We start from the raw sequence: 27129 nt of genomic DNA on the forward strand, positions 1-27129 counted from the left end.
AATAAAAATTATTTTCAATGAAGGGCAGCTGATGAAATAATTAAAAATTAACCAGAGACTAAATAATTCAATCCTAAAGAATGGATAGGTCAAAGAACAAATCACAAAAACAATCAATAATTTCCTTAAAGATAAGCATAACAGTAAGACAACATACCAAAATTTTGGGGACACAGCCAAAGAAGTCCTTAGGGGAAAGTTTATATCTCTAAACACTTTCAACAGTAAAAAAAGAGAAAGAGTAGATCAACAACTTGGGCACGCAACAAAAAAAAACTAAAAAACCAGCAAAAACAAAAAACAAAAAACTCCTAATTAAACACCAAAATAGAAATCCTGAAAATAAGAGATTAATAAAATTGAAAGCAAAAATCTCATTCAATTAATAAAACTAGCAGCTGTTATTTAATAATAATAATAAAGCAGATAAGCCATAGTTAACTTGATTTTTAAAAAAGAAAGAAAACCAAATTACCAGTATGAAATGAAGAGAAGCAAAAAGAAAAAAAAGGGAAGGAGAGGATTGGAACAGCAGACATGAAAATGTAAAAACAGCATTGGCAACAAAACTTTCTACAAACATAGGAGGAAAAGAGAAGTGACCTGCCCACAGTCACAAAACCAGTATGTGTCAGAGGCTCTGAAACCAGCTCTCTGTCTACTATGACATGTGCTTCTTAGGTAATTATTAAATGTATCATTTTCTTATTTGGTCAGAACCTGTGATTTCATCAGTTTAGGGAACTCCCAGAAGAAGAATTTTCTTCCACTAATGCAGATTGCCAACTATTCTGTAATATGTTCTGAGAGGCAGGACTCAAACCCAGGTCCTTGCTGGTTCCAATGCCAGCACTACTTACTTCCTTTTCAAGGTTATTATTTGTTTTAAAACTCAAGAGTTATGATAATGATTGCTACTTTTGTTTTTGTTTTTGTTTTTGTTTGTAAACACAGCACTTAGCACAATGCTTGGCACATGGTGCTTAATAAATGCTTATGGGCTGACTGACTGATTACCTTGTTCACCTTGAGTTTGTTCATGCAGTCCATGAGGGCAGGGTAGCCTCCTGAGAATCGCCACAAATGTACTGTGAGGAGACAGAAGTAAAATACAACGTCAAACAAATACTGCTCCCTTGGCCCGTCAGACCATCCCTTCCCGATCTTCAACCCCAGGGACTCAAGCTTCCCTGAACTGTGACCCTCATGAGTTCTCTTTCCTTTGACTAGGGAATTAGTCCCCATGATGATGAACACAACAAAGTCTGTCCTTCAAATGCCACTCAAATCATGGGAAAGGGGGATTAGATTTGTACTGCTCAGCCCCAGGGGACAGAACTATGAAAACAATTGAGTCCCCAGCCATCTTGCCTGCTGACATACAGAGCAATCCAGAATCCAAGTGTTGAAGAACTTAACTCTTTCATTCCTGGATCTCTGTCTTGGAGAATGATAGCTGATTGGTGGTTGCCTCAGTAGCCCACTGTATTTGGGGTCTGGCTCCAACCACACCTCACTGCTTTCTCAGATAATCTCATTAGGTACCATGACACTGCAGCTGTATCCCCTGAAGCCCCTTACCCTCCAGTTCTGGAAGAAAATCTAATCATTTCTGTCACTGTTTTGAAAAGGCCAGGTTAATCTTCTCCACTCAGCACCCCTGCAATTTTCCAAATCAAAACACCCCTACTATTTGACCATCACTCCCCTATATGTGCTATGTCCCCCATTAGAATCCAAGTTCTTTGGGGCAGCGAGGTGGCACAGTGGATTGAGCACCGGCCCTGAAGTCAGGAGGACCTGAGTTCAAATCCGGCCTCAGACCAAACACTTGACACTTACTAGCTGTGTGACCCTGGGCAAGTCACTTAACCCCAATTGTGTGAAAAAAAAAAAGAATGCAAGTTCTTTGAGGTCAGGGACTATCTTTACTTTTATTCTTGTATCCCTTCTTCCCAAACTCTCATGTACAACAATTTTTAATATATGCATGGCACAGAATAAGTAACTAATACTTAATACTTACTAATTGATTGATTGATTTCCAAGCCCTTAGCACAGGGCTCAGTACATAAGTACTTAATTAATGCCTTTTCATTTATTCATTCATTCATCAGGTAAAAGTTATACAGAGGCAGATTTCAGCTTCCTAACAATTGGAGCTATCCAAAAAAAGGAGCCAGTAGCTTGGGGAAATGGGCTCCCTCTCCTCACTGGAGGCTTTCAGGGAAAGACTGAATGACCTCATTGGGGATATTATAGAAAGGATTATTTGTGGGGCATGGATTAGCTTGGATGCCTTCTGAGGTCCCTTCAAACTTTGAAATTCTGTGAATAAAGACACAAAAGGGACCCTTACTAAATCTCCAGATGACACAAAGCTGGCAGAACAGCTAATTCAATAAGTGACAGAATCGAGATTCAAAATTGTCTTGGCTGTCTGGAACACAGAGCCACTCTGGCAAGATAAAACAGACTAGGGATCATTGCAAAGCCCTTCATTTAAGTACCTAAAATTAAACTTTAAAAAATGAAGGGCAGAGCAAGGACTGGATGACCACTTTTCAGAGACACTATAGGTAGGGGCTCATGATTCAGATGTGAGAAACTTTTTTTGGTCCCTATCAACTGATTCTATGAAATCCCTGGGGATAAAGGAATCACATAGTCTTAGCTTTGGAAGTAACCTCTGAGGTCATGTAGTCCAACTCAGACATGAATAAGAATTTCCTCTAAAAACATCAATGACTCAGCAAGCATTTATTAATGATCTATTATGTGCCAGCAAGACCTACGCAGCTAGGTGGCATGAGCAGCTAGCTGATGCAGTGGATACACTGCTGGACCTGGAGTCAGAAAGGCTCATCTTCCTGAGTTCAAATCTGGCTTCAGACGCTTACTAGCTGTGTGACCTTGGGCAAGTCACTTAACCCTGTTTGCCTCAGTTTCCTCATCTATAAAATGAACTGGAGAAGGAAATGACAATCTGTTCCGGTATCTTTGTCAAGAAAACCCCAAATGGGGTCATAAAGAGTTGGCCACAACTGAAATGACCGAACAACAAAAATGTGCCAGCCCATTGTCCACTTTGGAAAGATTTTTGTTTGTTTGTATGTTTTTAAATTTAAGCCATAAGGACAAAAATGAAACAATTCCTACCTTCAAAGAGCTTACACTCTATTGAGGGACTTAACAACATGTGCATAAATAGAGGTAGAGATCAGACTCATGATTTCATTGGTATAGGGAAGTTCCACATGAAGAAACTCTCTCTACCACTGAGATGGGCACCTTCTCTTCAACTTTTGGTCATAAAAAGTTGTCTATAGAAGAGGTGTCAAACACAGGGACCAGATTAAAATGAAACTGGGAAATATTTAACAAAATAAATAAAAATACAATTTGTTCAGTCTTTCAGTTGTGTCCAGGTCTTTGTGACCCCATTTGGGGTTTTCTTGGCAGAGATGCTGGAGTGGTTTGCCATTTCCTTCTCCAGCTCACTTTATAGATGAGGTGAAGTGACATGCACAGGGTTATGCAGCTAGTAAGTGCCTGAAGCTGGATTTGAACTCAGGTCTTCCTGACTCCAGATCTGCTACTCTATCCGCTGTATCACCCAGCTGTCCCTAAAAATACAACTAAACATAGACAAAATACTGCTGCACAGTTTTCTAAGTCAATATGTAGCCAGCAAGAATCCTTGTGTATGGTTCAATGGTCCCTATTTCTGAGTTTGATACCTCTGGTCTAGAACAGTGAGAGATGAAGTTGCCTGCCTGGTCACAAGTCAGGAGGTGTCAGAAGAGGGACAGGAACCCATCTTCCCACCCCGAGGAAGTTCTCTAGTAGGTTTGCCTCTTGCACACAGAATACATACAGAGCAAATTTCCCTGACAAAGGTTCTTCAAGCTTTTGCTGACTTCCAATAATGGGATGCCCTCCACTTGCCACGTCACTGAAGATGGCTTTCATTGTTAGGAGAGCCTTCCTGACATCAAACCAGAATTGGCTTCTTTGCACTCTCCTCCCCTGCCACTGGTTCTTCCCTTGAGGGCCAAGCACAACACAGCTAATTCCTTTTCCCATAATAGCCCTTAAAATAACGGAAGCCAGTGATCATGTCTCCCCTGAGTCTCTTCTCCATGCTATACGCACTGAGTTCCTTCAACACATTCTCCCATTGCCTGGGATCAATTCCCCATCCTGGCCACCATCTGGTGGAGAGTCTAACTTATCAATGTCCATACCAAAATATGTCTCCCACATTTTAGAAGGGAGGGAAGAAACAGTCCCATGGTCCAAGGGTGGCCAATTTGGGATCTTTACCCCTTCTTTGGCCTCTCTCTGCCACATCTGGAGGTGGCATGGGATTCTAAAATGACCCTCTGACTGGCCCCACAACCACCCCAAATCCCAACTCTATGATTTCTGAGTCTAGTAAGAGTGCAAGTAACTTCACCCTTGGGGACCTCAGTTTTTCCTTATGTAAAATTACAGGGTTGGGCCCAATGACCACTAAGGTTCCTTCTAGCATTAAAATGGGCAGCTAGGTGGCGCCATAGTGCATAGAGCAACGGACCTTTAGTCAAGAAGACTCCTTCCTGAGTTCAAATCTGACCTCAGACACAAGCTGTGTGACTGGGCAAATCACTTCACCTTGTTTGCATCAGTTTTCTCATCTGTAAAATGAGCTGAAGAAGGAAATGCCAAACCACTCCATGTCTTTGCCTAGAAAACCCCAAAAATGGAGGTCATGAAGAGTTGGCCATGACTGAAAAATGACTGCAGAGAGCTTTAAAACTCTATGCTTCTCTTTCTTCTGGGACTCAGTTTCTAAAATGAGGATGATGGATGGATGAATGAATGAAAAGCATTTGTTAAAGGTTTACTATGTGCCAATCATTGTGCTAAGTGTTGGGGATACAAATAGAACAAGACAAGTCCCTACCCTCATAGAGGAAGATAATACATGTGAGAGAATCTGGCCACAGGGCAGAGGGAAAGGACCAGAGGTCCTAAGAGTGTGACTACAGTCCAGATAGCAAGGCTTGGGAGTCATAGGATGCACTGCCTTTGAGAAGGGTCAAAGTAGAGAGTGATGTCTGGGTTTCCTCTGGCAGGGGTAGAGAAGGGGGTTCAGTGCCCAGTCAATGAGCAAAAAGGGTCACTGGTGGGAAGATTGGAGTGGGTTCTGGGGTGACAAAAGAGGAAAGTCTGAAGAAGCTAGGCACTAGTTCTGATCCTCCAGGCAAAAGCTAAGGTCTCACCTGCCTGGTCCTGCTCCCCATACCAGGTGTTCCAGTTTCCCACCAATGCACAAGGATAGTCCGGGTCTAGGTGAAGCTGGGGGAGCACCGCTTCCCTGGAAAAAGCAAAAAGAAGATGAAGATGAGTAAGGGCCTTGCTTTCTCTACCCAGGCACTTAGTATACAGCCTAGTCAGAGAAGGATGAGGCTGGGAGCCCCTCTCCCACTTTCTTAGCCATCCAGCCCTGGGAAGACTACAGGAAACTGCCCTGATCCCAGATGATGGAAGACCTGGTTTTACCATTTCTACTACCTTGGGCGACTTAGATTATAGGTTATCACCTCTCTGAGCCTTGGTTTTCTAGTCAGGGAAATGCAGATTTTTTGGGGGAGAGGGGCAAACTTGTACTTTTTTTGGTATTTAGAATTCTGTCTCTCCCTCTTTTCCTCCTTTCCTCTTCTTTTCTCTCTCCTCTCTTCTCTCCCTCTTTCTCCTTTTCTGTCTGTCTTTCTCCCTCTTCTTCCCTCTCCCTCTCTTTCTCCTCTCTTCCCTTCCTCTTTCACCTTCCCTCTCTTCCCCTGCTCCTCCCTCCCTCTCCCTCTCTTTCTTTCTCCTCCTTTGCTTATGCCCTCATCTCTTCCCCCACTCCTCTCTTCCTTCTTAACTAGGCTGATAATATATTCTTCCCGCCTTACCATGCCTCCTTCCTGTCCTTATATACAATATCCCATCTCCAGCCTCCGTATCTGTGCCCCATGGCTGGAAAGCTCTCTAGAGCCTTCAAGGCTCAGTTCAAGTGCCAGCTACATGAGGATGATCCTTTCCCACCCGATACAATAGAAATTACTTTGTATCCATTTTGTTTTCATTTAGGCAGATACATGTTTCATCTCAATAGAATGTAAGCCCCTTGAGGGCAGGGACTGCTTGGATACTTTTGTCTTTGTATCCCCAACTCCCTGCCCAGTGCCTGGCACACAGGAGGGACTTTATAAACTTTGGTTGGTTGGATTGAAACAATGTGGTAGCAAGAAGAGGTTGGAGATAAGGCTCAGCACTGGAAGGTGGGCTTAGTGGCCATGATAATGGACAGAGTGCCTTTGCCACACCAGGGCCAAAAGAACAAAAGAAGAGAAGAAGACTCACGTCAGGCTGTTATAGGCATCCAGGCACTCTGGCTTCACGTTGTGAACTGTAATAAGCCAATCAGAGAAGAACCAGTTATACTGGGGCTCTGGTGAACAGGGACAGAGATCCAGAGGGGGTGATTTGGGAAAGGGGGAGAGAAGAAATAGCCTGAAATTTAGAGGCAAGAATGCACTGGACTTAGAATCAGTCAAGTAGAGCCAGGTTCAAATCCATCCCTGACACTTCTTGGCTATGAATCACTTCATCTCTCTGGGCCTTAGTTTCCTCATTTGTAAAATGAGGATCAAGAGATTAGTAGTGCCTACTTCCCATGAGGATCAAAGGAGATGATGTATGGGAAATAATTTGCGAACCCTAGGGCACTATATCAATGTCACATGTCTCAGTTTCCTCATCAGTGGAAAAAAAAAGGTATAATAATCTCACTTGCCACAGTTGTTGTGAGGATCAAGTGAGATCAATTTGTAAATAGTTTAGCACATAGTAGGGGCTACATACATGCTAGCTTTCATCATCATTATTTCATATTGGTAGAGTTCCCAGGACACCACGAGGCCACCCATCTATCCCATCTGTGCAGAGACCCACAGACGCAAACGGATTTGCCTAAAGCAATGCTTGCTAAGCCTTAATCAAAACTGAGAATTTCTGATTTACATATTGCTCTCTAAAAAGATGTAAACCAAATAACCATCCACCAAAACATTCAAATAAATATTAAAAATCAAATCAATTGAGATAACATGTAAAATTTTACATGCCTCAGAGCACCATACAAATAAATGCTGGCTAGGATTATTAAAATTATTTTTATTATGCAGGATAAAATGAGATAACATATAAGGGCTTAGCAAAGCTTAAGGTCCTATGTAAACAGGCTGTTATTATTAGAAAAGGCATGGAGGGGAGGCCAGGAGAGAGAACAAGAAATTGCTTCCATAAAAATGGACACAACGACTAAGGCTCCACTCACCACCCCCAAGACTTAGTGTCCTCACAACACCCTGGGAAGTAAATGTTATTATTGCATTGTGTTCCATTTTACAGATGAGGAAACTGAGGCAGAGCTGCCATGACTTACCCAGGGTCACACAGCTAGTAAGTGTCTGAAGCTGGATTTGAACTAGGGTCTTTCTGACTCCAGGCCCGGTGCTCTATCCATTGAGAGATCTAGTTGCTTCCATTACATTGTGAGCTCCTTAAGGGAAGTGATTATTCTTGCCTTTATACTGGAAAGAAGGAGCGGGCTACACACCCAGCACTCCTGGACAAGTGCCCCCTTTGGGCCCCTCCAGCTCTCACATTTGTTAACTAGGACTACCTGACTTCCTTCTGGGTAATTCCACAATTAGGCAATCAGTGAATAGTCATGAAGCACCTGCTACATGTGGAGCTTGTAGTTAATAGGTAACTCTCCATTTTCCATCAACAGCTCCGCTTGGTTTCAATTCCACAGAACATCCTCCCCCTACACCGTTAGGGACACCACGGTGGCCCCTCGCCCCTCTTTTCAGCTTCCTTGGGTGTATTGTCTTCTTCCATTACATTATAAGCTCCTTGAAGACAGGGGCTATCTTTCTTTTTCTTATTTGTATTCTCAGAACCTAAGTACAGTGCCTGGCATATAGTAGGTACTTAAAAATGTTGATTAAACTGAATGGGCCCTGGCCTTAGGACTAGGTACAAAGACAAAAAACAATCCAGCATTCCCTGCCCTCCAAGCTCCCGGTGGGTCCACTCTCATCCCTAATGAGAAAGTCCTTCTTTCTAACACCACTATTCTTCTGGTGGTGCTCAGCAGTGGCGACCATGGAGGACAGTGAGTTCTGGAGCCTCAGAACTGCAGATGTCCCAAAGGGCAATGAAAAGACAAGCAGTGATGAGAGTAGGGAGGCTTTGATCTATAACAAGTGATGGGCAATAAAGACTATGAATGATTATATCAGTGGAAGGAATATAAGCTCCCTGAGGGCAGGGATGGTTCTGTGGTATACTGAGCAGATATGGTTCTAGACGGGAATTAAGAAGACCTGGGGTCAAAAACCATCTTAGACATTTGCCATCTGTGGGACCTCAGGGAAATCACTTCTCATGTTTCTCCTCTGTAACATGATGGGGGATTGTGGGGATGGGGGTGAGTGGGTGGGGCTCAATGACCTCTCTGGTCCTTTCCAGATCTAAATCTTAATTCCATGACTGTCTCACTTTGGTCTTTGCGTACCTGGCCTGGCTTACAGGAGGTACCCTCTGCCACTGCCATCCCTCTTCACCTGGGCCACTCGGCTAGTTGCTCATTGGCCTTGGAGGAGATGGGAATCAACATCTCCATGCCTTTGGATGAGATGGAGGACCACCATTTCTCACCCTTCGCTCTGCCTCAATACCCTACCATCCCCTAGCTCAGCTATTGGGCCAACTTAGGCATCTCAGGACTTCCAGGCCTTTCTACCTGCCATGGAACCAGAGTCTGGTGTTGTCTCTCCTGTTTAGAATGTAAGCTCCTTGAGGACAAGGACTGTCTTTCTTTTTATATTTGTATCTCTACTAGCTAGGTGCTTAAGAAATGTGCTTTTTTTTTTTGGTGCAGCTAGGTGGTGCAGTGGATAGAGCTCCAGCCTTGGAGTCAGGAGGACCTGAGTTCAAATGTGATGTCAGACACTTGACACATACTAGCTGTGTGACCCTGGGCAAGTCACTTAACCCCAGTTGCCTCAGCAAAAAACAAACAAAAAAAAGAAATGTGCTTTTTTTTTTAATTCATTCATTCAAGTATCACCCTACCACCCAACCCTACCAGTACAGTTCAGTGACTCCCTATCACCTCCAGGAGCAAATACAAAAAGTTCTGGTTGGCCTTTAAAGCCTTTTATAACCTGGCCCCCTCCTCCCTTTCCAGTCTTTTTACACCATCCTCCCTGACACATATTCTTATATCCAGGGATACTGGCCTCCTGGCCATTCTACAACAAGACCCTCCATGTCTTAGCTCTGGGAATCTTATGCGGCTGTCCCCCATACCTGGCATGATCTCCTTCATCTCCACACTCTACTGGCTCCCCTGGCTTCCTTCAAAATCTCTACCTTCTACTGGAAGCTTTCCCAACCCCTCTAAAATCCAGTGCCTTCCTTCAGTTGAGTATTTCCTATTTATCCTGTTATAGCTGGTTTGCATGTTGTCTCCTCCATTACTGTGAGCTACTGAGGGCAGAGACTGTCCTTTTTCCTCTTTTTGTATCCATATTACTTGGCATAGTGCCTGGCACATAGTAGACACTGAGCCTATCCCAAAGACTTTCCTGGCTGGAATAGTGCCTGACACATAATAAGTGCTCAATAAATGCTTTCTAATTAAATGATTGGTAAGACTTAGCAGAGCTAACCTACGACTGACTTAGCCTTCCAAAGCTCAGGGTCCCCATCAAGCCAAGTTCAGGCAGAGGAAGGCTTTAGGGGAAGATCCACACGCCATTGTTATTTGTCAGGAGAGGGGTGGTCAAGACACATTGATTCTATCAGTATAGGAGACTCCCAGAGTGGAAGCACTCCACTGATACCAATTGACAACTCATAGTCCTAGAAAGCTGCCTGAAAGTGACTTGACCAGGGTCACACATTCAGTATAGCTCAGGCAGGATTTGAACCCCATCTCCTCCTGACGGCAAGGGCAGGAGTCAATATACTGAGCTGCTTCTTAGCAACATAGTAGACATGTGTCAGCCTTAAAAAATAACATTGTATTTACTCCTATGTCTGAGTCAAGGCCAAAGGTTCTGCCTGCTCCCTGGAAAAAGAACCTATTAGACACCAATAAGGAGGGAAAATAAAGGGAAGGAAAAAGATGAGGAATAACGGGAGGGGAGGGGGAAGACACTCACATTGAATCTTGTACAGGTTGCTGGTCTCCTTCTTTGAGAGGAGGGTGGAATGAGCATCCTTCCGGGGATCCACTTTGTGGACAAAGAGGGAACGAAACCAGCTGCTTTCACTGTCTTTCGAGTAGGCCCTGAAAAAGCAGGGAGGTCAAATGGTCATGGCTGGAGCGGGGTGGGGTGGGGGTGGTGGAAAAAGCTACAGCCTCATTTTTTACTCTGCCCCAATCCTATCCATGGAGACACAGGCTTAGAGCTGGAAGGGACTTTGGAGTTGAATTCCATGTCCACATTTTAGAGATGAAGAAACTGAGGCTGAGAAAGGGAGAGTGATTTACCCACAGGTAAATTCATAGGATCACAGCTACCATGGGTCACAAGTAGTTCATAGGATTATAGATCTCGAGACAGAAGGTGTCTTGAAGGTCATCTAGACCAACTCCCTCATTTTACAGACAAGAAAACTGAGGTGTTTAAAGGAGGGAAATGATTTGCTTAAGGTGCTAGGGCAAGATTTGAACCCAGGTCTTCTGAATCCAAATCCAATACTCTCTTCACTTAGCCATACTTCTTGATCTCATTACATCTTGACAATCTTTAACCTCTGACTTCTCAATTTTATTTATTTATTTTTTTAGGCAATTGGGGTTAAGTGACTTGCCCAGGGTCACACAGCTAGCAGGTGTTAAGTGTTTGGTCTGAGGCCAGATTTGAACTCAGGTCCTCCTGACTTAAGGGCTGGTGCTCTATCCACTGCGCTACCTAGCTGCCCCCTGCCTTCTCAATTTCTACCATTGCTAATTAATCTGTCAGGCACTGTGCCAAGTGCTGAGGATACAAAAAAGGGCAAAAAACCATCCCTACCCTCAAGGACCTTACAGTCTAATAAGTGAGACAACATGCACACAACTATGTACAAAGTATAAACAGGAGAAAGAGAAGATAATTAAGAGAGGATGGCACAAACCCTACAGGTAAGACCTGATACAATCTAAGAAATATGACTTCAACTGAGTCCTCGCCCTGGGTGGATCTCCTTTTATCTATTGATTATTAATTTAGCAATTTTATCCAGTCAAACCATCTCCCACCATCACCTTGGCCACCAAGGCCTCTTGGACCCTGACGAAAATGGTCCGGGACCTAGAGCCCAAGAGCCTTGGGAACAGCCAGGCTTCCAGCCTGGTCTCTGCAGCCATCATCCTGGGAAGTTACCCTGTGGGGAGGCAGCTCAGAAACTGCTCCTGTATGCGCCATAACCACATGTTTTGAAGACCCAGAAAAGAAAGTTCTTGTCACCAGAGGCCTTGGCACCTTTCCAGATGACTTGTGGCTGAAACGTGTGGCTTTCCTGTGTGTTGTTCTGCCCTGCCCCACCCCCCCCTCCAACTAGAGTGTGCACTCCCTGAGGGCAGAGACTGTCTGACTTTTTTTTTAATCCCCAGCCCTTGCACATAGTAAGTGCTTCGCAAATGTTTAGTGTAGTGGATAGAGTGCAGGCCATAGAGGCAGGAAGACTTGGGTTTGAATCCTGTCTCAGATACTTCCTAATTATATGACCCTGGGCAAGTCACTGCACTACTTTATGTCTTAGGTTTCCTCTTCAGTAAAATGAGGGTGTTGGACCAGATGACCACTTCTAAGGTCTGTTCCAGCCCTCCATCTATGAATCCATGATCTCTCTTATCATGCTCTACTCCCATAGCTGTTGTCCCAATCCCCCAACTCCAATCTCACTCCCCAATAGCTCAGTAAAGATCAGTTCCTACTTCCCAGAGAACCACGAGGCCAGTTCAAACTGCCTCATCTTCTTTTCAAACTCTTCCATCTTCACCAATCCCTATCTCCCTTTCTCCAGGCTCCGGGTACATGGCGGTTCTCCTTACTAAGACTAACCCTCTTGTGCCCTTGACCACATCCCTTCCAGTCTCCTTTAGGAACTGACCCTCCCCCCCATCATTCTCATATTCTCTTTCTCCCTTCCCTTCATCATCTTCAATCTATCTCTTTTTACCAGCTTTGTGGTGCTTTGTTACAGTATTGTTGTAAAATAGACTATTATCATTACCTGAGGTGAAAATTTTCCCTAATATGAGGAATAGATTAACAGCATATTATTTAAAAGAGACAATCTAAATATTCTGACCCAGTTGAATATAGCTATAGCTACATTTCTATCTCTCTACATATATTACACACACGTGTATACAAATATATATTTGGCGTGATGTTTTCTTGTCTTTAAAGAGATCCAGATTACATCTCATTTTCTCAGAACTAACAGTGAAAATCTGAACTTAGGACAGATAAGATTAGAATGTAGTTTTTACATTATAATAACGTGATGTACAAAAAAGGTTCCTTTAGTGGTCTATAATTAAAGTCATTCTATTTCAGGAACATAGCTTTTATGTGTGAAACACACTTGTATTATTGGTTCCTTGCTTTCTTTTTAAAAACATGCTCAGGGATCCATAATACTTTTTTTTAACTGTGATTTTTGTTGTTGTTTTTTTTCCTTTTTGGCTAGGCAATGGGGTTAAGTGACTTGCTCAGGGTCACACTGTTAGCAAATGTCAAATGTCTGAGGCTGGATTTGAACTCAGGTCCTCCTGACGCCAGGACCAGTGCTCTATCCACCTAGCTGCCCCAGTCCATAATACTTTTTAAAAATTCTCTTGGTCCTACCCATCCATTCAAAGTATCATCCTCTATTCATGCACTGGTAAACTCTACTATCTCCCCTCTTCCTCCTGCTTCCCTTCCTCACTCCCCATTCATTCCTCAACCCCGGAAAGCTGGCTTCTGACCTCACACCTCTATAGAAGCTGGTCATCAGTCGATAAACAATGCTGGGCACATTTTTGTTGTTTTTCAGTCATGTCCAACTCTTCGTGACCCCATTTGTGGTTTTCTTGGCACATAGGTATTCAATAAATGTTTATTTATTGACTAAATCAATCCACGAATAAATGTTTAATCAATCAATAAACATTTATCTCAACCACTATACCGAGTACCATTGTTCAGGCATTTCAGTCATGTCTAACTCTTTCTGACCCCATTTGGGGTTTTCTTGACAAAGAAACTGGAGTGGTTTTGCCCCTTCCTTCTCCAGCTCATTTTATGGATGAGAAACTGGGGCAAATAAGGTTAAGTGACTTGTCCACCAGCGTCACACAGCTAATAAGTGTCTGAGGTTAGATTTGAACTCAGACCTTCCTGATTCCAGGCCCAGCACTCTATCCGCTGAGCTACCAACTGCCTCTGTGAATTCAATTACAAAGTAATCTCCAGGCAGATGACTCCCAAATCTCTACAGCTTACTTGAATCTTTCTCACTGAGCGTTAGCATCACCAACTGCTACCAGACATTTAAGTCAATCAATCAACCATCAAGCATTTATTAAGCACCTACTATGTGCGAGGTGAGAATATGCTAGACTCTGAGAACAAAGACAAAAAAACCAAACAGTCCCTGTCCTCAAGGAGTTGACATTCTATCAGATCCTGAGAAAAGTTTGAATTTGACATGGTCCAAGCAGAATTCATCGTCTTCAGCCCTTCCACGCAAATGCCCTCCTTCTGGAGAGGGCACCACCATGCTTCCAGTCGATCAGGATTAAGACCTTGCTGTAATCGCTGACTCTTTGCTTCTCTCACTGCTAGCCCACCTCCACATCCAATCAGTCGCCAGGTACCCTCAATTCCATATGCACAGTACATCTCACACCCTTTCATTGCCACTCATCTTCATTACTCTAATGGCCTCCCAAATTGGCTTCCCTGCCTCCAGTCTCTTCTGGTCCATCCTTCACACAGTAACCAAAGGACCACATCATTCCCCTACTCAAACACCTTCACTGGCTCCCTACTGCTCAAGGGCTTACAATACAAATACCTTAGCCTGCTATTTAAGGCCTTCTATAATGAGAGCTGAGCCCACCTTTCCAGCCTTAATTCACATTTCTCCCCTTTACACATTCTATGTTCCAAATGAACTGCGTCGTTATTTGATCCCCAAACGTTGTTGTCCCCCATACCTTTGATGGACTCTCTTCCTTGTCTCTGCCTTTTAGAATCTGCCTCTTCAAGGCTGAGGCCCAGTGGTTGCCTCCTACAGGAAGCCTTTCCTCATGCCTTCCTAACTCCCCAATGAAATACATTTACTCCTCTTCTAATGTTCCCAGTGTAATTTGGATCTCTCCTTGCCCTATCATCCTCTGTTCTGTATGAGACCCATCTGCAGATCAGTCCCACTCAGATAACAAGGCTCTCAGGCAGTCATTATTTCATCTTTTTACTGTGTTTTGTTTTTGTTTTTGTTTTTAATCAAACCCAGTGCTTACTTAGCCTGGAATTACAGTGCCTGGAATAGTGGGCATTGGTGAGGTAGAAAGATAGAGAAAGGTTTCTTCACGTCGAAGTTCCCTAAACCAGTGGGGTAGAACACAAATAGAAACAGATCTGCATAGAGACTTAGAAAACCACAAATTAACATTATCTTTGTTGCATTGTGTTTCTATTTATTTTTGTTAAACACTAACTAATTACATTTTAATTAGTTGCTGCCTGGGAGTTTGACACCTCAGCCCTCTACAGAAGAAATCAAGAGGCCAGTCCCCATTCCTATTCATATTCCTAGTGAGGCTGCAGGTTTTACTAGAAAGAAAAGGACTTGGAGGAAACTAGAGTTTAAATCCTGTTACTAACATTTACCAGCTGTGTGACCATGGGCAACTCACTTTACACTTCTGAGCTGAATGTCTTTACTGGTGAAATAGGGACATGTATTTATTACAACTACCTTATAGGATGGTTTGTGAGGACCAATGAGAACGGATGCCCAGTGCTTTACTAGACATATATTTATACATAGGTGCATGTATTTATATATATATATATATATATATATATATATACACACACACACACACACACACACACACACACATACATGCATATATATAGTGTGTATTATATATATGTGTGTGTATATACACACATATAGTTATTGTTCAGTTTCAGTCGTGTCCAACCCTTCGTGACCCCATTTGGGATTTTTTTGGCAAAGATATTGGAGTGGTTTATTATTTCCTTCTTCAGTTCATTTTACAGATGTGGAAACTGAGGCAAATAGTTAAATGATTTGCCTAGGGTCACACAATTTGTGTCTGAGGCCAGATTTGAACTCTGGATACACATATATACATACACACATATGTATATATATATATAACACATACATATATACTATTAGAATTATAGTCAGCATACATATTACTAATATATATATTATCTATAATATAGTAATAATAACATATGTATTAGTAATAATAATAATACGTATGTTGACTACTACTATTAGTAATAAATGTTTGCAAGTGAATGAGTGAGTTCTCCTGGTCTAGCTCTAACCCTTCAGCACCACCAAGGAGAGGAAAGCTAAGATCTCTTGCTGGGTGGGGACACAAATATTCCAACTCTTTCTCACATCAGTTCTTAAAGGATTCCAGCAGCTTAAACTGACCTGCCTGCTGCTCCCCCCTCCCAACCCCCAAAAATGAATGTTATTTTTGAAATCATTGTCCTTTGTAGCTGTAGGGTAGCCAACCCCAAGCTGTGCCCCAGTCAGGTTCCCAAGCTAAGCCCACACACACCACTAGCCAATCCCAAGCCCCAACCACCTCTTTCATTCTCCCCCCCCCAAACCATTGTTACAGTAGTAGTTTTCACTGTCCCAGATCACTATTCTTATTCTTATCAAATACACTCTTATCTTATCAAAAAACTGGTTGGCCTACCATCTCCCCCATTAGACTGTGAGTGCCTTGAGGACTGGAACTCTTTCTTTGTAGCTCTAAGCACTTAGGAGTACTTGGCACTCAGTAGGTGCTTCATACATGATGGGTGACTGACCGACTTCCACTGGCTCCCCATGGCCTAGTGATCAATGAAGATCCACAGAACGGTGTCATAGACGAGCCATCAGATGTGTCTGGAAGACCTAGGTTCAAGTCCTGCCTCTGTGACACTCCCTAGCTGGATCTGATTGCCCTCTAAACCTCAGCTTCTTACCCAGCCACTGAGGGGCTCCAACAAGGTGATGGAGAGAGAGCTTTGCAAACCTTAGAGGATTACATAAATGGAAGAAACCTTAGAAAGTACTTAATCCCCTTAACCTGAAGCCCAGAGAAAGGAAATGCAAAGCTACTAACTAGTTTTTTTTTTTTTTTACTTTGTATCTCCAGGGTCTAGCATGAAGTAGGCACTTAAAAGTTTGCTGGATCTTCCTTTGTTGAACTAAGTAGTCAAACTGAGGTTTAAATTTGGGTGTTTTGGCTCCAAATCTGCATTCTTTCCAAAAGACCATGTTAGAGAAAAAAAATACAAACTTCTCAGCCTGGCATTTAAGACTCTTTGCAATTCTATTTTAACTAATTGTTCTTGCTAGAGTGAGCCAGGTGGTATAATGGATAGAATCCTGAATTTGGAGGCAGAAAGAGTGAGGTTGAATTCCACCTCAAACGCATCCAAGCTGTGTGACTCTGGGCAAGTCACGTAATCCCTTGCAGCCTCAGTTTCTTAATCTGTAAAATGGGTATACAGGGATGTTTTAAGAATCAAATGAAATAGTATATAAAGGGCTTCAGAAACCTGAAAGCACTACATTATGGTAGTTAATATTATTGGAGCTGGAAGGGGCTTTAGAGGTCATATTGTCTAACCTCATTTTGCAGACAGGGAAACTAAAGCTCAGAGTGGGAAGTGACTTACCTAGGGTCACACAGCCAGTAAGTGACTAGAGATTAGGTTTGAACCAAAGTTCCAATGACTTCAAATCCAGCTCACTTCCTGGCAGTGTGACCCTGGGGAAGTCACCCTCTTAGCCTTCATTTCCTCATCTGTAACATGGGGATAATAGTTGTCTTGAGGACATAACATAACATGTGAAATGCTTTGTAAACCTTGTAGTGTTATGTGAATGTGAGCCACTATTTGCAATCGCTACCTTGGTGCTGAGCTCTGCTATTTCCACACCGCTGAAATGCTCCAAATATTGTCAGCATCCTCTAAAACTGGTACCTGAGGAGACCAGGAGTACCTGGTCACCCTGGCCAGTCACTGTGCTTGCCTCCCTGAAGTTGGCCTCTCCCAAGTTACCAATGATCTTTTCATTGCCAAATTAACAGATTGCTTTTCATTCTCATCCTTCTTAAACTCTCCACAGCTTTTGACACTATCAATTACTCTCTTCTCTTTATATGGCACTTATATGCCAGGCACTGTGTGCTAAGGGCTTTACCATCACTATCTCTTGTCACAACAACCCTAGGAAGTAGGTGCTAGTAATAGTCCCATTTTACAGATGAGGCAAACTGAGGCAAACAAAAGTTAAATGACTTGCCCAGGGTCCAACAGCTAGGGTCTTCAGGCCAGATTTGAACTTGGATCTTCCTGACTCCAGGCTGGGCCCTTTAACCACTGCACCATCTATCTGCCCTTGGTACTCTATTTTCTCTAGGTCTTTGGGACACTGCTCTCTCCTGGTGCACCTCCCAGTCTCCTTTGTGGGAAATTTGTCTAGGTCATAGCCACTAACTGTGGGTGTCCCACAGGTCTCTATTCTCCCACTATTCACTTGCTGATCTCATTAGATCTGGTGGATTCAATGATCTCTGCGCTGATGATTCTCAGATAACTTATCCTAACCTCTCTGCTGACCTCCAGACTCCAACTGCCCATCAAATGTCCTATAGACATCTCAAGATGTCCAAAACTGAACTCAATAGTGCCCCCCAACTTCCCTATTGCTGTTGAGGGCACCATCAGTCCCAGTCCCCTAGACTCACACCCTAGCTGTCATGCTCAATTGTTCAGTCTCTCTCACCAGCCCCTTCCACTGACACCCAATGTCTTGCCAAGATCACCTGTTACCTTTTTAACATCTCTTACATATGCCTCCTCTCCTCTGACACTGTCATCACTGTGGTGCAGTTGTCTGCCTGCCATAAATCTCTCCCCATTCCCACCACCCACTCAGCTACCAAATTAATCTTCCTAAAGCCCAGGTCTGACCATGTTACCTTGCTACTCAATAAATCCTGGTGACTCCCTACCACCTTCAGGATCAAATATAAAAATCACATTTAAAGAGCATTCACAATCATTCATAACCTGCCTCCCTCCTACATGTCCAGTCTTCACACACCTTAAAAGTCCCTCCCCACATTCTCTGTGATTTAGTGACACTGCCCACCTCACCATTCCTTGTATGAGACCCGCAGTCTCCTGACTCAGAGCATTTTATGTATCGGGCTATCCCCCTGAAATTCTCTCTCCTTAGCTCTAGCTCTGGCTTCTTTCTCAACTTTCAGTAAAATCATCCCCTCTACAGGAAGTTTCCCTGATGCCTTTAATTCCAGTGCTTTCCCTCTGTGGTTATCTCCAGTTTAGTTTGTATATGTTTTGTTGTGTATATGGTATAGTTTTTTCACATGGTGTCTCCACCATTAAATCCCTGAGAACAGACTGCCTTTCATTATTACTGCCAACCTCCCCCCGGACTTAATACAATGCCTGGCACATAGGGGCTAGAAATGATCAATCTTAAAAATACCCAACAGCCCAACTGAGTGGTATCCTTCTAGCCCTGGGGGATTCTCACCATTTTCTGCATCATAGCCCCCTTCCACAGTCTAGGGAAGCCAGAGGACCCCTTCCCAGAATCAGACTTTTAATAGCTACCATCTCTATAGCTTTCTAAGGTTTATAAGGCTCTTTAAATACATAATCTCATTTGGACTTCTCAACACCCCTGGGAGGTAGGAGCTATTATTACTCCCAACTTACAGATGAGGAAACTGAGGCTGAGAGGTTAAGTGACTTGTCCACAATCAAATAGCTAGTGTTGGAGGCATGACTTGGACTCAGGTATTCCTAACACCAAATCTAACAAACTACTCATGGCACGACCTAGATGTCTCCTAAGTTTTTCCATTTTTAAAGGCTGTCTTAGGATTATAAAAGAAACCAATTATAAATGCAAAATAATAAACAAAATATTTTTTAAAAATTTTTATAGACTTCAGGTTAAGAGCTCCTGCTTTAGAGCCTTTTACCACTTGAAAATTAATGTCAGAATACTACAAAAAAGGGTCAGAACAGGGGATGTCAAAGCTGGAAGGGACCTCAGAACATAGGATGTCCTGTTAGAACAGGGGATATCAGAGCTGGGAGGGGCCAGAGAACAGGGGATGTCAGAGCTGGGAGGGGCCTTAGAACATGGAATGTCAGATCTAGAAGGAACCTTAGAACAGGGAATGTCAGATCTAGAAGGAACCTTAGAACATGGAATGTCAGAGTTAGAAGAAGCCTTAGAACAGGGAATATCAGAGCTGGGAGGAGCCTTAGAATAGGAATGTCAGGGCTGGCAGAGGTCTGAGAACAGGAAATGCCAGAGCTGAGAGGGGCCTTAGAACAGGGCATATTTCCCTCAGAGAGGAGGGATAACTTGCAAAGGTAAGCAGGAGGCTAGAGCCCAGGCTTGCTGTCCTGCCCAGCTTTCTCCCCACAATGCCTCACTGCCTGCGAGGGCCTGGACCACACTGCCCAGGGTCAGAGCAGCAACCCTGGGGCTGGCCTTGTGAGGGGATGACAGCTGTGCATGGGCAGTCACCATGACCTTTGATTGGAGGCGGGGAGGTGTGTGCAGGGGTGGTGGTGACATATTTTGCTTTTCCTTCCTATTCAGAACTTAAAGAACCTGTCACTCAAGAGAGGAGGTGGTGATAAGGATGAATTCAGAATCCTGTCCTGTTTACACAGGGCAGGACCTTTGTTCTTGGACTTCAGACTCTAGTCATTTATTAACACTGGAAATGCCCAAGATAAACAGCCAAGCAGTCCTACCTCAAAGTCACATCCTCCTTCCAAGGAAGGGAATGAGCATTTATTAAGTGCCTACTATGTGCTAAGCACTTTACAAATATTATCCCATTTGATCTTCGGGACAACTCTGGGAGGGAGGTACTATTATAATCCCCATTTTACAGTTGAGGAAACTGAGGCAGTGGTTAAATGACTTGCCCAGGGTCACACAGCTAGATAGCATCTGAGACTGCATTTGAACTCTTTTCTTCCTGACTCCAAAGTCCAGCAAAATGTCCACTGAGCCACCTAGCTGCCTTCCAGTCTGCAAGGCTCCAAGCCTCTGCTAGGGGGAAGGCTCTGGTAACCTGGCACCACTGCTCTAGGGTCTGGCCTGAAGCAGGCAGTACTGATACCAAGACTGTGAGACCTTGGACAAGTCACTTCACTCTGGGCCTCAATTTTCTCTTATAAAATGGAGGGTTTGGAAATAATAAAATGTATTCTCTCAGAGAATAGGGAGAGGATCATTTTTGTCTTTGTTATGTCCAGTACCTGAACACTCTTTATCAAGGAGATTACCTCTGAGGTCCAATCCAATGGCAAATTAAGTCTAAAAAGAGCTGGGTTTTAGGGTGACCTTAGAGCACACAGTAGAAATAATCTAGTATTTCACCCCCATCACCTTCTCCAGCAGGCAAAGTCAACCTACTTTATCCCTAGGGTGAACCAATCCAAGACCACTCATCTTTTCTGGACCTCAGTTCCTCCATCTGTAAAAAAAAAAAATCTTATATTCCATACACTAATAATAGCAAGTATATACGCAGTGCTCTAAAGTTCACAAAATATCCTACTTAACCCTCACAACAACCTCATTGATCACTGTCCCCATTTTACAAAGGGGGAAACTGAAGCTAGGACCTAGGACTTATCAACTGACTGGTAAAAGGCAGATTCTGAACCCAAGGCTCCCCTAACTAATCCAAGTCCAGTATTCTATTGCTATGCAACAATTTTATACATTACGGTATTGTTTCTGCATGTAGTAGGTGCCTGTTTGCTGACTGAATGCATAAGGCTCCTCCCCAGTATTCATGTTTCATGCCTCTATAAATTAATTCCCTTAGGTTACATACAAGAGTGAATTCAGAGGCAGAGACAACTTTCAAAGCTTGGCTTCTCCACTCCCAGTCTATCCCAATTCCATATTATAGATGGCGTGCATTTTGCAGGGCGCCATACCCAAGTGGGCATGTTGAAACTGAGTATTGTCAAATCTATTATTAGATTTCTCTCCATCCCCAAAGTCCCAGCACTAATCCAGACCCTTAGTGATCTCACTTGACCTGTTGAGGTAGATTCCTAACTGGCCTCCTCCCCTCTAATCCCTTCGCTCTCCAATTCATTCTGCAGAGCAATGTTTTTCTTTCTGAAAAATGACTTTCATTCTGTCTCTCATAAATCTTCCATGGCTCCCCATTGCTTGTGGAAATAAAATTTAAACTCTTTAGCTTGGCATTTAAAGTTCTCTACCATCTGGCCCTTCCTTATCTTCTCTGCGACTCCATCTCCCTTTCCCCTCAAGCAGACCCATTTGATCACTAAATGCAGACTCTTCTTTTCTCTTTCATGCTTGCCATATGCTCACAGCATTCCCACTGCCTGGAATGTCCTCTCCTGGAGGACCTGTAGTCAATTTTTCAAGACCCAGCTGAGGTCCCACATTTAAAACCCCTCAGCCTGAGGTCAGAGGCAGCAGGACTCAGCAATTAAGAGCATTAAATTTCAGGTTCAAATCTGGGTCTGGGCTCTGCTTCTTATAGCCTATGTGACCTTGGACATCACTTTCCCTGTCTTGGTTTCACTTCCTTCATTGGTAACATGCGAGAAATGGACCTCTAAAAACGGCCCAGCAAATATCACTAGTAGGTCCATACTGCAAAGAATCAAAGAAAAAGGAAGAGGGTTCAGATAGATAAAAATAATTTTAGCACCTCTTTTTGTAGAGGCAAAGATCTGGAAACTAAGGGGGGGCATCATCAAATGGGGAATGGCCAAGCATATCATGGCATAGGAATGTAATGAAATACTTATGTATCATTAAAAAATGATGAAAGGGATGGCTTCGGAGAAACTCGAGAAGACTTATATGAACTGATGCAAAGTGAAGTCAGCAGAACCAGAACAATTTACACAGTAACAACAATGTAAAGACAAAGAAGTCTGATCTGTGCAGGGACCAACCCTGATTTCAGAAGACCAATCATGAAGCCTGTTACTCACCTCTTGACCGAGAGGCGATGAACCCAGGGCACCTAATGATATACATTTTTTGGATACGGCCAATGTGGAAGTGTTCTAACTGGCTATCCATATTCACTAAGAGTTTTTGTTTGTTTTGCTTTCTTTTCTTTTTCAAGGCAAGGGAGGTGGGAGGGAAAGAAAATAAGTTATTAATTAAAAATAAAATTAAATTTTGGATGTGATTCCTACAAGTCTCTTTCAGATCCTAGAACCTTTTAGACACTTTTCCTAAAGCAGATAATTTGGGAAAGGACCTGGGGTAGAGGAGAGAACCAAGAATTCAGAACCAGGCCCAAGTTCAAATCTTTGCTCTACCACTTACTCCTGGGCAAATCCTATCTCCTCTCGGGAGCCAAGTTTTCTTTTCTGTCTAACGAAGCGGTTGGCCCAGGTGATCTCTAAGAGCCTTCCAGGCCTAACTTCTAGGATCTTAACCTCTCCTTCCGCTAGCAGGTGGCTCCTAGACTCTGCTCTTCTGCACTGCTACTGTAAAATGCCTTACCTCCTTCTCTCCACTCCTGCAGCCACCACCCTGGCCCAGACCCTTGGGACTATGACAATGACTTCCTAATTGATCTCCTTGCCCCAAGGCTCTTCCCACTCCATTCCAGGGCCATACAGCAACTAAGTGGTGCCTCTAAAGCTCTGATGTTATCATTTGTGAGAAAGGTAGCAGGGCCAGGATTCAAACCCAGGTCTTCTGACTCCAAATCCTGTGCTCTTCTCACCAAGCCCCTTTTTTTCCTCAGAGTCTCAGTCTTTATATACAATTTTGTTCTGATTTGACTCCAAAGCAGCAGGTGTTTGTCAAACACCTCATTGACCTGGGTTCAAGTCTCACCCATGCCACATACTGGTTGTAGCTGCGTGACCTTGGGTAAGTCACTTGGCCTCAGTGCCCCATATAACTTTCTAAGTCTATAAACTGACAAGGTGTTAACCTGTGTAGGTAGACTTCAGAGTTCCATACACCAATGGGACTAAAAAGAAAGAAAAATGTGTTACACGCTGAGATTACAAAGACAAAAGGAAAACTAGTTCCTGCTGTCCTCAGGATCCTTCTATTTTAACTTATTTGGAAGATAACATTACTTTCAATAATTTTCACAATTCTAACTCTGATCCCTATTCTGGAAGCTTTGAAGGCAGTCAGGAAAAGATTCTGAACAGTACTGGCAGAGCCCACACCTTCTGAGTTTAACTCCAACTCTGACACATACTAGCTGTGTGACTCTAGGCAAGTCACTTAATTGCTGTCTGCCTCAGTGTCCTTAATTGTAAAACTGAGATAATAATAGCACTTACTTCACAGGGTTGTTGTAAGGATCGAATGGATATTTGTAAAACATTCAGCACAGTTCATGACACATAGTAGGTGCTTAGTAAATGTTTTGTTTTTTTTAAATCTTAAAGTCCTCAAAAGGGCTAAACAAGGCCCATTCTGAGGCCTCCAGGCTGGACTCCTCTGGATTTCTCCATCATACCCCAGAAAGCTTTTCTTCTGGGAGGAGCACATTGGCCCTGGAACTCATACCTCAGAGGTACCTTGTGCCCCTCTGACTAGGAGGGTCCTTCTAGAAGCTTCATTTAAGGAAGCTGCCCAGGCCAGTCATCTCTGCATTTCCCACCATCCTTCACTCTCCTGGACTTCCCATCATGACCCCCTCTCATTCCTCTCTCCCCCTATGCATTGTAGCTTCCTTTTCTGTGTTGTCTTCCCCAAAGGGATGTAAGCTCCTTGAGGGCAGGAACTATCTTTTTGCTTGTATTTGCATCACTACAGCTTAGCACAGGGCCAGGCACATAGCAAGCACTTAATAAGCATTTGGTGAATTGTGGCTGACTTGGTACCTACAGAACTTTGGGAAAATCCTTTCTCTTCTGGGCCTCAGTTTCTTCCTCTGAACAATAAGGAGACTGGATCAGGTACCTACTCTTTGTGTGCTAAGTACTGGAGAAACGAATATAAAATTAAGAATCTCCGACTGCAGGGTACATATGATGATACAGACAAAATAAGTATGCATGGGGGCTTTTAAAAACTGGAGGACTCAGGAAAGTCCTCTTGAAAGTGGCACCTGAGGTGGGACTAAAAGAGACCAGGGGGTTTTAAAAGGTAAAGAAGAAATATATTCTAGGTATGGAAACCAGCCTTGCAGAGGCACATAAGCAGGAGATGGAATGTTAGATAAATGAGCACGTTTGGCTGAACTGCGTGCAGATAGGAATGATAGGGAATCACTCTAGAAAGGCTAGGTAAAGCCAAATGGTGAAGGCCTTTTAATGCCAAATAAACAAGTCTATATTTTATCCTAGAAGCAATGGGGAGCTATCGATGTTTCTAGAGTAGTGAGGTGGTCACACTTTTGCTTTAGGAATAGCAATTTGGCAACCATAGAGAGGAATTAAAGAGGGGACGGAAGGGAGGCCCTGTAGGAAGATATTGCTTTGATAATAAATGCTTATTGAATGATCTTGGATGGTAAAACTTACAAGGCCTTTTGACCTGCCTCCAAACCAGGGACACACTTAGCGAGTGCCTATAATGTGGCGGTCTAAGATACAGTCTTGCAATGTTTAGAGAGAAAGGATACAAACTTAAAAGACAAAGATACAAAGCAGGCATGTGTTTAAGTGCTGGCACCAGGGTTACAATGTGTGGTACAGTGGGAATGGGCATGAATCACAAAATGTGAGGGGTAGGACAGAAGGAAAATGGAGCCCAACTCAGACCTGAAATGAATCCCCACTCTAGCAAGTGCTTGTCCAGTCTCTGCTTGAAGACCTCCAAGGTCAGGGAGCTCACCACCTCTTGAGGCAGAGTGCTCCGCTTTAGGTAGGACCCCTCTAATGACTGGAACATTGAACCTAAGTCCACCTCTCTGCCAATTTTACTCATTGCTCCTGATTCTGTCCTCTGGGGCCAAATAGGACAAGGCGGATTATTCCTCCAGGACGTGACAGCCCTTGGAATCCTGGGGGACAGCTCTCATGTCCCTCCAGTCTTCTCAAGGGTATACATGCCCAAGGGTTAGACCAGACTTTGAATTCCAGTTCTGAAACTATATGACATCAGGCAAATCCCAGCCTCAGGGACTTGGGGGGGGGGGGTTGGAGTAGATCAGGGGCTCTTAACTTCTTTTATATCAGGACTCATTCTTGGAATAATGTTCTTTAAATACAGAGATTCAAAGGTGAGAAGTTGGTGAAAATAAAGATGGCTTTTTTTTCCTCATTCAAATTCCGGAACCCCCTGAAATCTTCCACTCAGGTTAAGAACATCTAGATTAGTCTCTCACTAAAAACAACAATAACAACAAAGATCATTGGAAATTGGAGCTGGACTAAACCTAACTACTCATTTTTACAAAAGAAGAAACTGATACTCGGAGAAGGGAAGGAACTGCCACTTGGAGCACCCAGCTAGGGAGTGCATCCAGGCCTCCTAACCATCAGTCTACAGTAGTTTGCTCTCTACTACACCTGATTCTTTTTTTCCAGGGCTTTCATATACTTGGTAAGTATCCTCTGTTGGAGCAAAGGTGAGAGCTGAATCCAGGGTTTGCTGCTGTTCCCCACCTGTATAACCCTGAGTAAAGTCACTTCTCCTTTCAAGGCTTCAGTTTCTCCATCTGAAAAAACGGGAGGGGGGGGCCTTGAACTAGATGACCTCTAAGGGGCCTTCTAGTTGTCAGGGCTACCAAGAGTTCCATTTCCTCCTCTTTAGCTGAGGGATCAGACCAAGTGTGACCTTCAGCCAGAGAAAGGAGGTCTTTGGGGCTTCCTTACCCATGGCCCATCTCTAAAGTCCTTTCCAGCTCTGAGGCTCAGGTGACCCAGTGAGGCCCCCTTTCCTCTAACACATGGGAAACCGAGGTGCTTACTGGGACAGAGGATTCACTGCATGGTCCACTTTATGCCTGCTGCAAGGCACTGTGTGTGCACAAAGAACCAGCAGCATTCATTCACCAGCCTCAAGTCTCGCCCTGCTCCTCCCCCACCCCTTCAACGGAGGCACACAGGCAAGGACCCTTTCTTAGCTTTGAATCACCCAACAATGCCCCTCTGGAGAGCAGCACAATAGGACACCTTCTCCCTCCTCCCGATTGGCCTCCAGCCTAGTAGGAGAGCCCTCCCTTCCCACTCCACCCCCCCCCCCTTCCGGGGGAGTTCTGGGCACAAACCTCCTCAGCTCCCCTCAAACACTGCTAACCTCCCACCCAGGGACAGCTCCAGTCCGGCCCCTCCCCCCAACCCAGCCCTAGACTCTGCCCCTCCCCCATCCCAGAGAAGTCCTGGCCCTCCCCTTCCCTTGTCCCCATCCCAGCGACGTCCCCCTCCCTACCTCCCTCTTCTCTCCATTCCGACCCTCCCCCCTCCAGTCTCAGCCCCATCCCAGGCCCTTACCTCTTCCACAGGGTAGCGCCTGCCCCTCCCCCATCCTATTGTGAGCATGGTCCTTCCCCCTTATCTTGACTTAAACCTTCCCTTTCTTCCCCACAATGCTCCAAGTCCTATCTCTTTCTTCTCTCCCCCCCCCTACCCTTTCCCTCTCTCCCTCGTCCCAGAGCAGCTTCCCCCGCCCCCATCCTCCCATTGTGGGCACAGACCATCCTCCCATCCCAAACCTTTCCCCTGTTCCATCCCTCCGGGTCCTGCCTTTCCCCCCATCCTCCCATTGTGGGCA

General features: G+C 44.0%; 1 protein-coding gene across 1 annotated transcript in view; it reads right to left on the reverse strand.

The window, feature by feature from the left end:
- NIPSNAP1 (nipsnap homolog 1) overlaps nt 1–27129 on the reverse strand; it is a 40005-nt gene that overhangs the window by 11965 nt on the left and 911 nt on the right. The window contains exons 2-5 of the mRNA XM_027863106.1: nt 10272–10399; nt 6394–6439; nt 5268–5362; nt 1018–1088 (exon numbers count right to left, since the gene is read on the reverse strand). Of these exons, the coding sequence (XP_027718907.1) occupies nt 1018–1088; nt 5268–5362; nt 6394–6439; nt 10272–10399 (340 nt within the window). The remainder of the gene's footprint in view (nt 1–1017; nt 1089–5267; nt 5363–6393; nt 6440–10271; nt 10400–27129) is intronic.

The sequence above is a fragment of the Vombatus ursinus genome, unplaced genomic scaffold, assembly GCF_900497805.2.
Source record: "Vombatus ursinus unplaced genomic scaffold, bare-nosed wombat genome assembly UNPS02001287.1, whole genome shotgun sequence".
Classification (NCBI taxonomy): domain Eukaryota; kingdom Metazoa; phylum Chordata; class Mammalia; order Diprotodontia; family Vombatidae; genus Vombatus; species Vombatus ursinus.